Genomic DNA, 14,310 nt, shown 5'->3' with positions numbered 1-14,310 from the left:
AAAGTAAAAAAAAGAGAAAAAAAGCTGAAGGTAATACCGCTGTGTTGAGATGTTGATGTTAAATATTAATTACAATCACCTGTTTGTTGCAAAGGGGATTAAACAGAGACCAATGTTGTGTAATCAGTTTGCAGCCATGCCAGTAAACAGAAAAATTTGCCAACAATGAAAAAAGGATTGCATCACACGGTAAGTCTTCGTGTCTACATATGGCTGTAATCAAAGCTGAGAGGCTAAAAGCACAGCTGCAGTGCGTGCAGAGTGTTCAGTGTTACATCAGCCTTGGAATCATTGCTATTCTCACACAAATGATTCTCTGTTGGTCTTTAAAATGCAGGTGTGACCTGGTCTGCGTGCTCATTTGTTGCATGAGAGGAGGAGTTTGTGTTGTTCAGTGGCATCAGTGCTTGGAATAAATGAAGAAAGAAGAGGGTGGTTAGTTTTGTAGTGTTTGCCAATAAAGAGTTTTTTTTTTTTCCTTCTCAAGATTTAACTTGATTGGAAAAGCTAAATTCTGCTCACATGCAGCCAACTGTGATGTTCCCCATGGGGACTGTTTTTTTTTTTTTTTTTAATCCTATACACATCCTAAATAACCTCAAAATGCCCCCTCTGCCTCTGTCAATGTCATTAGCCAGTATTTTCTTCTCTCTGCTACGCTGATAACAGATGATTGTATTCTAAGATCAACATTAAAGTTGATATCCGGAGTTTCTGATGAATCTATGTTTATGTATGATTCTTTTGAAATGAGAGAAAATACCTAACTAGTCTTTTACTATGATCTACTGCTGGTGGTCATTTATATACATTAATGTATATAAGTCCTGCCTTTGTCCTATAGACACTTATACAAATTAAACAATCGCCATGTGTGCCCAGCCGATAGACTTTGACTTCCTGTTTTTGAGACTGTCAATCAAAGTGAATATGCAAGGCCACGCGTCACAACAGCAAACAAGTAAAAATGATTTTGGCTCTTACCTGACCCATAGACCTATGTCAATGCGACCCAATGCGACCTTGTTATGTTCCGCGATGCTCGTGCAGAAACGTAAAGGCGTGGCTTATGTTGTAGATTGCAGAGGCAGGGAGAGGAAGTGAGGCTGTTGAGGGCGGGACATCAAGACGTCCTCTCAGAAACTCTGGATATCAGCGTTAAAGGCTACCTGTGATGACCATGAATGCAAGATTTATCCAAAGACTGTATTTTACCAAAGGTTTAGTCATTTTACGTTTGTCATGAGTCTTTGTCAAAGAGTAACTTATACCCCAAAACCACTGCTGAAATTCAATGTATTTGGGTATAAAGAAGTGTTGTTGATTGATTATCATCCAACTCTTGACATTATAGTCAAAGTATTGTGATTTGGCATATTTTGTTGTAAAAATGTAATGACTTTCTTTTATGGGTTGAAACTGAATTGAATTTAGCTATTGGCTGAGAATGGTGGTTTATTAAGTGTTTCACCTGGATATATATATATATACATTTATGTGTATATATATATATTATTTCCATCTCTGCGGGCAAGTCCAGTCTCTCCAGGTATGTTCACACTGCAGGCAAATGCGACCCAAATCCGATCTTTTTGCCCATATGTGACATGTATTCGATATGTTCAAGGCAGTGTGAAAAGCACAATTCAGATTTTTTTTTTATCCGACCCAGGCACTTTCGTATGTGATCCTAAATCTGATACGAATGTGATTTTTTGGTCACATACCAAAAGATCACAACGGATAAGCGGATAGAGGTGCTTTCACACATACAGTCGGGTGGTGTGGTTTAGATGTATTTATAAAATAGTTTTACGCTGCTTTGATTCTAACGTATTACTGAGTTTTTTGTCACAGATGTTTGTTCTACCTCAGGTGTGTAGGATGAGTTTTCAGTGAAATGGTCCCAAACTTTTGAGACTTTAGGTTGGTTCTTCTTCAGTAAAAAATGAAGCAGAAAGTGTCCACTGGCCTGATTTTATCATGAATTTACAACATTACACGATGCATCGATGCACATTTTTGGAGTTAACATTATCAATTATGTTACTAATCATTTTTACATTATTGTATATAATACATACAGTACATTGTGGTTGGCACAAATCTCGAGACCGTTTACATATTAAATTTAATTTTTTTTGCCCTCACTGGCAAGAATCTTAAAGTCCGCCTATGGGTCCTAGGCAGAGGACACCCTGGCCAAGATTCCAGTCTATCACAGCTGTCAATATGCTTCCACAGTAGCCAAAGAAGACACAAATAGAGTTTTACATTTTTATTCCCCCATTGTTTTAACTCTCATTGGCAATGACATATATATATATATATATATATATATATATATATATATATATATATATATATAAATGTTTAACACTTCAATCCTCATTGTCCTATTTTATTTTTATTTTCTTAAACCCAACTAATTGTGTTTGTCTCAAATAACAAGGCATCCGTTTGTGTGAAGTGGGTTAGATCCTCACATTTGTACTAATATGTTTTTAAACCTATTTGTGACAATTTTTTAATGAAACCCCTTTACCTCCTTTAATGTATTAATAATTATGACTCAAAATAAAATAAGCCTGTTTATTGAATCAATTTATGGAGCTGCAAATAATCAGTGAGTCTGTGAGTGTGTGTGTGTGTGTGTACTGACGCCATCTAGTGGTTATTTTCTCCTCATTCAGGATGAAGAGTATGCAGAAAAGATGCTGAAGGAGAAAAAAAAAAAACACTGCCCCCTGGTCTCCACGAGGAAGATAGACAACCTATCAGATCTTCTATGGGAATAGGTCATAGGCAAAAGTCCAGTTGGCCATCCTCCTCTAAATCTATATGTATTGGCAAATAATCCGAGAAGAAGACACTGTTAATCACTGATGTGAAAACAATAGAAACAGCATGGAGCTGTGCTGTTTTCATTTCAAACTGATCAAATAAATGTTTGAAAGTCTTCTATGTATATGCTATAGGCCAGTGGTTCCCAATCTTTTTTGTCCCTTTTCCCTCTTTTTCATTTCTGTCAAATCTGTGTACCTCTCTTAAGTCCCCTCTCCATAATTGTATATGCTTTTGTGGAACAGTGCGTGCTCTAAAAAAAAAAAAAAAAAATCTACAAATTCAAAACAATGACTAGAATTTATAGAAAATACCATGATGCACTATTATGTGATTACTTCAGTAGTAGGTAAATACAGTCCCCTTTGTAAAATGTATTTTTTTGTCTCCTATTGTCAGAAGTGTGATAAAATGGCCTCTACAGCATTTAATGATTCTGTTTCAATAAATGGCAAAATTTAGTAAAAATACATTTTTAAAAATTGCCTAAATAAGAACTAGGAACATTTACAGATTTTTTTTTTTAGATTAATTGTGAAATCTTTCCGAGTACCCCTTGCAATGTACTCCTGGACCCCGAGGGGTACACGTACCCCTGTTTGGGAACTACTTCTATAGGCTACACTATTACAACAGCAGAAGTTATGGATCAAAAACTTAGTGGATTGCTGGTTTTACTGGGTAAACGCGCGTGGATAATGTAGCTAATGAGAGAGAGAGAGAGAGAGAGAGAGAGAGAGAGAGAGAGAGAGAGAGAGAGAGAGAGAGAGAGAGAGAGAGAGAGAGAGAGAGAGGCTTCATCCTGCTGCTGACAGAGACCACTTGTACAACTGTGCCAGGAAACAGGGAGTCTTTGAAAACCAAGGGGAGCGGACCCGACCCGCATTCCAATCAGAGTCCCGGAGCGTGACTCCGCAGGCCCCCAGTGTTGGAAGGGACTGTCGGAGGAGTGAGTGAGGATTTCACCTTTGAACACAGGAAAACAGAAAGGATGGACACAGAGGAGCTGGTGTGAAAAAAAGAAAAGAAAGAAGCGGAGACAGGGAGCATGTTTGCTGCGTCTTAGCGCCAGTGCGCACCGGCGGAGAGGACACGCGCACAGAGGATCATAGATTCACACTTGTTTTGCGTCAGGACGCGGGTAAACACTGGGATTATTACGGCTTTGCTTTTTTTCCTCTCTCACAGAAACACTTAGCTATATGGTACAACTATGAACACAACAAGAATGCTTTTGCTTGTTTGTGCTGTGGCACTGTTTACCGGGCTGCACTGCGCCTCGACTAAAAACACGGCGGCGATGGAGCCGCTCCACGCCGGCAACAGCAGCACCAGCATCAGCAGCAGCACCAGCGGGGAAACCGGAGCCAAAAGAGACTCCAACCAAACCCTCATGTCCAGAAACAAGAGGAAAACCTTGGCTGTGGATTTTGCCGTGCCGTCTTTGCTGCGCTATTACCTGGCAGAGTTCATAAAGAGACCCCTGAACGGCGACTGTCAGACTTTCAGCGGGTGTTACACGGTGCACGCAAACTTAAAAATGAACTGCATCCCTCTGCAGAAAACCATTGCTTCTTTAATGGAGCCCATGTTGGATTCAGCACCGAGGAACGCTTCGCCTGGTGACGGACAGCTCCCATTCCGCTACAATCGGCCGCTGTCCAAAGTTCTGAAACTAGGTTTGACCAAAGCGAGCAGGAAATCTAACCAAGTTGTGGTAGAAGTGGGAGAGGATATAGTCCGCACCGGCTGTGGGGGTCTATCTGTGTACGAGGAGAACCCCATAGACACGTTGGAGATGGACCTGACCTCCATCCTGGAGTGGTGGCTGGGCGCAGAGGGGGGGCGGCTCAGAGTCCGTCTCATGCCCGAGAAAAAGGCGCAGGTGCCCGGGATAGAGGATCGGTACACAGCAGCGATACGAGCATCAGACCCCCGCCTCTATCTGCACATCTCCTCCCATGGTGAGTCCAACTTCTCCTCTGATGAATATTTCATTGCGGCTCACTGTTGGTATAAAGAAGCTTCTGGTGGACTTTTTTTTTTTTTTTCGTGTGTGTGTGTGTGTGTGTGTGTGTGTGTGTGTGTGTGTGTGTGTGCGTGTGTGTGTGTGTGTGTGTGTGTGTGTGTGAAAGCAATCCAGAAAAAAATATTGAAACATCAGAGCACTGTAAAAGCAGCTCCTTGTTCTGGATAGAAAATGTGTGTGTGTGTGTGTGTGTGTGTGTGTGGAAACAAAACATGTGATCCAAGAAGAGATGTGATCCCCAAGACTCCTGGTTGAATATTGATGCCCTCGGCAGCTGTGAGAGATGAGCTGAATGTTGATTTATTTCCTCAACCCTTTGATTATTTCCATTTGGGATTTGTGCTGCACCATCTTTGGGTCCCCCATGATAATCAGCTCTGAAATGGTAATTATTATTTTATTGGGTAGCCAAAGGGAGCTTCTTTAGCAGATAATTACATGAATGTGCATTCCAACGATACACAACTGTGTTATGATGCTTACATTCCACATATTTCTGCCTTTAATCACTTCTTCTTGATACCTATACGTTCTGATCTAATTTCACAAACAACCTCCAAGGATGGGGATATAATAAAACAGGCCCCGATTTTGGTGAGGCCCAAATTAAGCTGTTATCTTCAAGGAAGCATTTACACTCAAAACTCAAGGGTCCTTCCCTCGTCTGAACATCAGCACAATCATGTAATTGCTTAATCACATTGATGAGGAAGGCTGGCCCAGAAAGAATAGAAACCTGTGTGTGTGTGTGTGTGTGTGTGTGTGTGTGTGTGTGTGTCAGTGGAACTAGTGTTTGACTGATGAGACTAAATGCAACGCTGTGGCTCAGCTGTGTGGGTTAATGCAAGAACACACAAACTAAACCTTGGTGGAGTTGTGCCTGCAGTTCCAAGCAGAGACCACCGTCAACACATCTGGCTGGTAGCAGGTGGGAGCTCAACGTGGGAACACTTTTACAGTGACGACAACCCCCCCCTTTCTTTTTTGTTCTCTCTTGAGTACGTCATGGAAGCATTGAAAGCATTCTTTAGAAAAGACTTGAACTACTGTCAAATCAACTTGGTCATATACTCAGATATCATACGTTTTGCAATGAACCAATGGTCTGGTAACACTTTATTCAAGTTGTCATGACAAAGACAATTGTTGGTCATGTAGTACACTCTTAATGACAAGTTGTCATGACAATGCTTTCTCAAGAAATGCAAACATAGCTCCAAAGGTGTCATAATATAGCAAATGACACCCTTCATGACACCTTATTAATGCTAATGACGTGTCATGTCATAACAATGACAGTGTAATGTCAGCCTTTTGTATACCCATTCAAATAAAATGTTACCTATGATCTTACAGGTATAGACAGCCATGTCACATGCAAGGATAAAAGAAGAAAATCTAGCGTTACAATAATACGGTTCCAAAAGCAATTCTTTCACTTTCCACTCCGTCTGTCATTCCTATCAATGCAGAACAGTGATGTTTTTCCCACTTCAATTATGTAATGGTGAGATAAATGCGACCTGGCTGTATTTGCAAACTATTGGATACGTATCAGATTATGGATTGCATATGAAAGTGGCGTGGGTCGCATTTGTGCTTTTCAAACTGTCTTTAACTGATCAGCTACAGGTCGCATATGTTTTTTATGCCATTGTTGTTGTTGTTGTTTTTGTTTTACATTTTATTTTGATTTATTTGATTTTTTAAAATCTTTTTTTTCTAATTTATGTCCGTCCCACCGTTGTGTATTTGCATTATTATCCTATGTTGGCATTTATTTTTTGTTCTTACTATTTACTTTTCCTATTCTATGGTGTTGCTGCAACATTAGAATTTCCCCTATGGGGATCAATCTATTCTATTCTATTCTATTCTATATAGGCATACAAATCTAATTTGGGTCACATTTGCCTGCAGTCTTAACGTAGCTTTTATATATATATATATATATATATATATATATATATATATATATATATATATATATATATATATATATATATATATATATATATACATATATATATAAATATAAATATATATAAAAAATGAGAATATTTAATGGCGATCTAAACCTTTTTCAAATATTCAAGGTGTGGCCAAACCCCACGAGCAAAATGATCTCTACGTGATATATTTGCATCTTCTCCTTCAATTATTATTTTATTTTTTTGATCTGCCCATATTGCATTTTTTTTTAGAGTCAATCACACTAAAAAGATTGTTTGTATTATTTTGCGTGTTAAACAGAAGAATTCCTTGTTTATTTGTTCACGCAGACTTTGTTTTTCAACAGATAAACTCAAATTAGCCTTGGAAAAACTTTCTTAACCAAAAAAAAAAGAAAAAACAGTATGTGTGTAATCTTCCTTCATCCTAATTAATTCCCTCTGGGGCCTAACTGAAATTAATTAAACTAACCATAAAAGAAAAAAAAAAAATCTAGTGTGACAATAATAAGGCTCCAAAACCATTGACATCATTAATAGGAGGAGATCAGGGAGGATCGACTGACCAATAAAGCATTGGCTTTTAAAGGAGGAGATTCACTTTTGTTTAACCAGATTAGATTTATTTAGTAGATACTGTATCCCCACCTATTAATCTGTTATCATACATTTTGATTGGTTCCCAGTAGAAATCCAGTTCTGATTTCAAAGGTCTAAAACAGCAGCGGAGTGGTGGGTGGTCTTTACTCTTCAAATGTCATTCTGTGCCGGGGGTCCGACCCTTTCTGTTCACTGAGGATGAGCTAAATATCATCCCTCCAGCGATAAACTTCCTCTTTTCAACCATTTAAATCCTGTAAGTTTTCAGCTGCAGACGCAAAATAGTTTCTATGGGTCTGAAAGATTCAAATACATGATTACAACCACTTACGATGAACATAGGAAATGAAATACAAGCAGCTAAGGGTAGATGGACAGGTCTAGACAATGTATCGAGTGCATCATCCTAAAATGGTCTTCTTTTCTCATGTTTTGCTTTCAATGAAAACAATGTTGCAACCATGACAACATGAAGTCGAGTTTATTTTTTTCTCCATTTGTACCAAAATAAATAAAAAAGATTGAAATGCCTACTGCTGCTAAATTACCAGTTGATGTTTCATTTCATGAGTGAGTATAGTACTAAACCTCCCAGCAGGAGATCCAGCTAAACACTGCTTTGAGTGTTTGCAGGTGAGGATCCGGCAGAGGATGGTGTCATGTAATGAGGTTTTTTTATTTCTCTAGAGCATCATCCAGATTTCCTTAATGACAAACATAATTACTGTACTCATGTTACTGTAATAGAGTTGCTTTTATGGGTGCTTTTACTTTTTTGAGTATACGTATTTCTAAATGAGTAATTTTACTTGTACTGAAGTACGTTTTAAAAGAAGTAAAGTAATTTGTTATAACAAAAAAATGAAATAACCAGACAACAATCAAATGCATCACATCATAGCCAACCAATCAGATTAAGCATAATGCACGGTGCCAAAACAGCATTGAATGCTGGCTATTTTCTCAGTTTTAGGGTTCATGAGCTATACTTAGATGGAGGTGGATTTCTGTCTTTATTATAACATTTTCAATAAGAATTCTTTACTTTTTTATTTGAGACCCAAATAATTACATTTGAATTTTTTTTTTCTTTGATGGAAAATGTTTTTTTTTTTTTTGATTGAATAAAAAAGACACAAATCCACCTCCATATACTTAGAGAGTCTTTTTTTTTTGCAGAATTGAATTAATTTGTGTCATTCTATTAAAATAAAAAATCAGATTAAACATAACACCAGAACATCATTGAATGCTGGTTATTCATTAATTCAGTTTATTAATTCTGCCATTTAAAAAAAAAAACTTTTTATTTTATACATATGCCTTTGTGGAAAATAAATGAAGTTCCAATTGTGTAAGATTTTGTATCTTCCTTTTAAAGTGTATACATGAGAAGTTTACTGTATGTAAGGGAACCGTGGCAAGATTTATTACTAAAAATAAACGTGGGGGGTTAAAGTAACTATAGTAACTTTTACTTTGAGTGCTATCTAATTGAGCTACTTATTACTTGTACTTGTGTATTTTACATATGACTTACTTGTAATTGTACTTGAGTATGATTTCAATCAAGTAACAGTACTTCTTCTACTAGAGTAGAACACATTAGCACTCTTTACACCTCTGCCCAGTGGTGTAAAGGAATTGTAACATTATTGTGCCTTAGTTGGCACTTATACGTATACACAAGATACTGAGAAACCGACAATATCCAAGCAATACGTCATAGATATCTGTCCCAGCAGGATCTTTACTTTAAATTTACAAGATTTTGTGACCAATTTTTGAGACCAAAATTTGAGAGTTTTTAGTTTGTTTAACTGTTTCACATTAAAAAAAAAATATGACTGCAATCATGCAATATAAGCCCTGGGTGAACTGCAATGAGCACCTGCAAATATTGTTGAGTTTCATTTTCACAATGATTCATGTTTTCTCTGTCATTTTTACTTTCTCCAAAGGGCCAAATTAGATTCTCCAAATGGCCAGATTTGGTCCCCTTGCCATGAGTTTGTCACGTGACATAACCCAACCTTAGCCTGAGACAAATTAGCATTAGATGAATTTTTTCATCCATCCATCATCCATCCATCATCCATACATCCATCCATCCATCCATCCACCACACAGAGACAGATTGTACACATGCTATTTTCAATGAAAAATGTGGATGGGCACAAAAAAAACAAAAAAAAAACAAAAAAAAACAGAGAACATTGGTTATTTTTACATTCTGACCCTCTGACTAAGAGACAGCATGGCAACTTCTAGTCATAATAATAACAAGTAAAATGATAATAATGATGATGATAATATGTACAAATGATAAGTGTGTTGGGAGATGTTTTTCACGGAACAAGAACAGCATAATGTTCTTTGTTAATCTTACGGTGTAACACAAGCTCTAATTGATTCTTTTCAGCAACAAAATTAAGGTCTTATTTTTGCACTCAGAAGTTTTTCCTCGTGCACCTAATCGGTAAATACGAGCAGCAGGCAGCTGTAATTGGATTTGAGTGACTGTAGTGTAATGTTTTTTTTTTCTTCTTCCAGGTTAAGCAGTTCTTGTTTTTCAGACGTCTTCTATCCCTTAGCCTCACACAACCTGTGAATTGATCCTGTTTTTTTATTTTTTATTATTATTATTATTTTTTTCAAGTTTAAAGGAAAGAAAAAAGGAAAAAAAAAACTTCAGGAGAGTCCCCTCTTTTTAAAGCCACTGGGTTGGGAGGTTATATTGGGCACACAATATAAAAAATACAAAACAAAGCAAGGAAATGACTCAGTGAAGAAAACACATCCTTTTTGCATTACAAGATATTTATTACCCCCTATTGCACTAAACTTTGCCTTTATAAAACTGAGTATTCTTAGTTATCAGCGGTCAGTAGTTCAATCTAAAGAGTGTGGAGCAATAAAACATTGGTCACCATCATCAGATTGATGGCATCCGTAAAGCTGCAGTATGTGCATTTTTTTGGTGTCAATTTGTCAAAAATCCATAATCATTCACAAACATTTTAGAATTCAAAGTGTTTTGAGTAAACCTCTTCTCCTTCTCTCTGCTTTTTATTTAGGCTTTAGAAATCCAGGAGCATTATGCTAGATTTCAGCCAATCAGAGATCTTTCTAGTGCTTAATGAGCTGTTTCGGGGCGTAAAGCACAGCAATTACACGGCAGAGCAAGAGGAAAAAGGAAGACTGACTGCGCAGTCTGCCCCACATACTGGGTCAGATGGAAAGTGAGAACAGATGGGATAAATTGCTTGCAAACCTAAGAGAAGCAAATCCAATGTGGAGAGAACACAGAGTGATGCAAACTTTCATGGCTCTAAAACATCGGAAAAGTCTCCAATAACTCAAGATAAAGTCCTTACGTTGTTATGTAGTCTCTATGGAGAAAAAAATCGCTAATAGCGCCACTGAAATTGTACTCAAGTACAAGCAAATCATACATATAATACTCAAGTACAAGTAAAAAGTAGATCAATTACATTGTACTCAAAGTAAAAGTTACTAGTTACTTTCACCCCCTCATTTATTATTGGTAATAAATCTTGCCACGGTTCCCTTGCATACAGTAAACATCTCATGTATAAACTTAAAAAGGAAGAGATTCAATCTTACACAATTGGAACTTAATTTATTTTCCACAAAGGCATCTGTATAAAATAAAAGGTTTGTCAAAGTGTCCAATTTAAAAAAATAAAATAAATAAATAACACCATTCAAAATCAAAATAAAAAAAAAAAAAACAAAATCGATGAACTGAATTAATGAATAACCAGCATTCAGTGCTGTTTTGGCGTGGTGTATTGGTCGGCTATGATGTCGCCGTCACTAACCGAGCAGCAGCGCACGCACACACACACACACACAAACACGTCACACACATTCTCTTCCTCCCCTCCGTATTTCTCCTCACATCATGCATTTAACTAATCTCCTTCTTACCCAACTGTTGCTAGAGTCAGCCAGGGGTGAACACTTGACTGTTATAGGCTTCACCTGCTGCACAAACATTCACACATTCTCACACACACACACACGGAAACTCTTATCGGTGACATGATGTCTCTGAGAAGCTGACGGACAAAACGGGGCGGAGTTAGCTAAGGGATTATGTAAAGCAGTAACGCAGGGTGGTAGATCATGTGATCAGGGGTTATTAATTGTTTTTGCATTTATATGGAGATTAATTTAGGATGTGATTTGAAAAATGCATTTGTTTATTAGAAAATCAGTTATCATTTGAAAAGGATGTGAATATTGTTTTTGTTTGTATTCCTTAATAATTGTTTTTGGTTTAATTTAAACCACACCCATGGGAGGGGCTAACCTGTTAAAAGCAGTGTAGGAAGCTGCATAGAGGGCAGTCTTTCTCTGGAGGTGCATGTGGGAGCAGTCAGTGGCGGCTGCTGGTCTTTCATGCAGGGGAAGCTCATTTTCTGCCTACTTCAGAAAATTTATCTGTTTATTTAAATGTGAATTCTAGTAGAATTCACATTTTGTTGTCAACAACTATTTGTAGATTATCACACACGCACGCACGCGCGTAGCTGCTGCGCGCTGGAGTGTGAGTGTTTGGTGAAAAGTCTCACAACACAAGCAGTAACAGTCTCCACAAACACCAAAAACAGACACTAGGTTTGTCAGAAGTTAATTCGCTATGAGAGGATCAGCAAAGTCTCCGTGTCAACACAGAGCAACGGACTGAAATATTTGAAAAACCCGCCTGTGTGCTTACAACGTCATACTCTCTGATTGGCTCATTTCGCTGTCAATCAAAATTGAATTAGCCTGAGACAGATCATCCAATCATCATCCATTATTCCAGCGTCCGGAACAGACAGATCCAGCCCACTGCTCCATAGACCTCCTGTGAAGCCCGGCGTCCGATGGGCGGGACTAAGTGCGTCATAACCGAGCATTTATCCAATGAGCGTCTAGTTTGACTGCAGTGGATCAACCCCTAAATCGTCTCCCATTGAAGTCAATTGAAGCTGAACTTCACCACTGTTTATTAACACTGTGACGCTGCGGTAATGAATGAAGAACGTCACGCTGTCACTGTCAGTTTCCTGTTATAAGAAGCTGATTCTGAACTAAACATACATGTGTTCTGTCATATATTTAGTCAATGAAATGTACACACAACACTACATATTTGACCACTGATTTTAGGGGAAGCTGAGGTTCCCTTGTAGTCTTAAAGCATCCGCCACTGGGAGCAATGTACCTGAACATTTCTGAAAGCCTCTCAGCTGGAAGTAGAGCTGGGACCAGGTTGTGTTTTTTTTCTTTCTCTTGATGTAAATATTTGTGTTCCACTGTAAATATTGAGCACCGGCACCATTTTTGGAAAAATAAATGAAAGTCGACTTGCCATATGGATGGTCGTGGTTCTTCTTTTTGAACGAAAATCGAACCCCGCCACAAATGTAAAGGATGATAAAGGATTAAGGATTATTAATGCCTTATTCTTATTAATGCCTTATCATACACTTAATGGTAGTCTTGCAGTCCAAACAGGGTTAGGATTAGGGTTAGGATTAGGATTAGGATTAGGATTAGGATTAGGGTTAGGATTAGGATTAGGATTAGGGTTAGGATTAGAGTTAGGGTCAGGATTAGGGTTACATTAACCCTAACTCTAACCATATCATGTTAAGATCATAATTCATATACAAACACTTCCTTACTTACTACTAATAAGTAATAATTGTGAGGTTATTGAGGGAAAAGACTTAGTTAATGGCTCACTTGTTGTATAATAAGGTCATGCAGAATAAGGCATTAATAAGGACTTAATAATGACTAATTAAGAGTCAACATGTTACTAATTTACATGCTAATAAACAACTAACTAATGGTTTATATAGGTGTTCCCTAAACTAAAGTGCTACCTTTCATTATTTTTATAGTTTCACAATGTCTGTTGATCATTTTGAAATTAAATAATAATTTACCAAGTAACGTAAACATACTTGTGTAAAAGTAAAATGACTGACTTTGAGATATACTAAAAAAAGTACAAGTACCCATAAAAGCAACTCAATCAAAGCAACGTGAATATTTGCAACCATTACTTTCACCTCTGGTAATAGGGCACTGCTTGTAATTATAAATGTAAAAGGTGTTTTGTTAAATAGACATTGAAATGAGAATATCGTAGATGCCTTATTAGCATCACATGCCTCCCCATTGTTTATTGATAAATTAAAGGCCAGGCACTTGTTTAGGTTTTTTCTTTTTTTGGATCAGGAAGAAAATTAGCTGTCATCAAAATTAAGAGCGATACAAAATCTGCCTGTTTTTTGCAGATTTTTACAGATAGAGGTCGAACACATTGTGCCTGTCTAATTAGCTGCAAGTGACAGAATGTCTGTTTTCATTAGTTGGGCTTGTGGTAGAATGTGTGGCTCTTTTAAGTGTATTCTATCACATGCTACGAGTGCAGTTACTGTTTGTCATCTCAAACGGCTCCTTACACACTCCTCTGACCTCTAACATCCACAGAGCCCAGGGAAATGCATCATACATGGCTTACATCCTCTTTCTCTGAGCATTCTCTGGAAAAAAGTAATGCTTGTGAGAAGAAATCCCAGCAAATTAGAACCAAATAAAATACTTCAGTGTTATATGAAATACTCACTTCAGCTCAAATGCACCAGCTACAATCTCTAAGGCACTGTGCAAAAGGTAAAGTCTTATTAGGTGATCCAAAGAAAAAACGTAGTTAAATGCCTTTACACATCTATCTCAACTCATTGGCTCTGGAGGAAAGAGGAGCAGAATTAGCCCTCGGTCTTTTTGTACAATTTTGTACGCCCCCCCAAAAAACATTTTAATTCATGAAGTGGGAGGTTATAAGAAGCCCAACAT

At 37.6% G+C, this 14,310-nt stretch overlaps 1 protein-coding gene across 1 annotated transcript in view; it reads left to right on the top strand.

The window, feature by feature from the left end:
* Window positions 1-3,659: 3,659 nt before the first annotated feature.
* The window catches only part of alk (ALK receptor tyrosine kinase), a 763,155-nt gene continuing 752,504 nt past the window's right edge, over window positions 3,660-14,310 (top strand). Inside the window, exon 1 of the mRNA XM_028439062.1 lies at window positions 3,660-4,808. Within this exon, the coding sequence (XP_028294863.1) occupies window positions 4,058-4,808 (751 nt within the window). The 5' untranslated portion in view covers window positions 3,660-4,057. The remainder of the gene's footprint in view (window positions 4,809-14,310) is intronic.

The sequence above is a fragment of the Gouania willdenowi genome, chromosome 22 (genome assembly GCF_900634775.1).
Source record: "Gouania willdenowi chromosome 22, fGouWil2.1, whole genome shotgun sequence".
NCBI classification, from domain to species: domain Eukaryota; kingdom Metazoa; phylum Chordata; class Actinopteri; order Blenniiformes; family Gobiesocidae; genus Gouania; species Gouania willdenowi.
The sequence above is the reverse complement of the archived record's forward strand: the minus strand, read 5'-3'. Positions and strand labels throughout refer to the sequence as shown.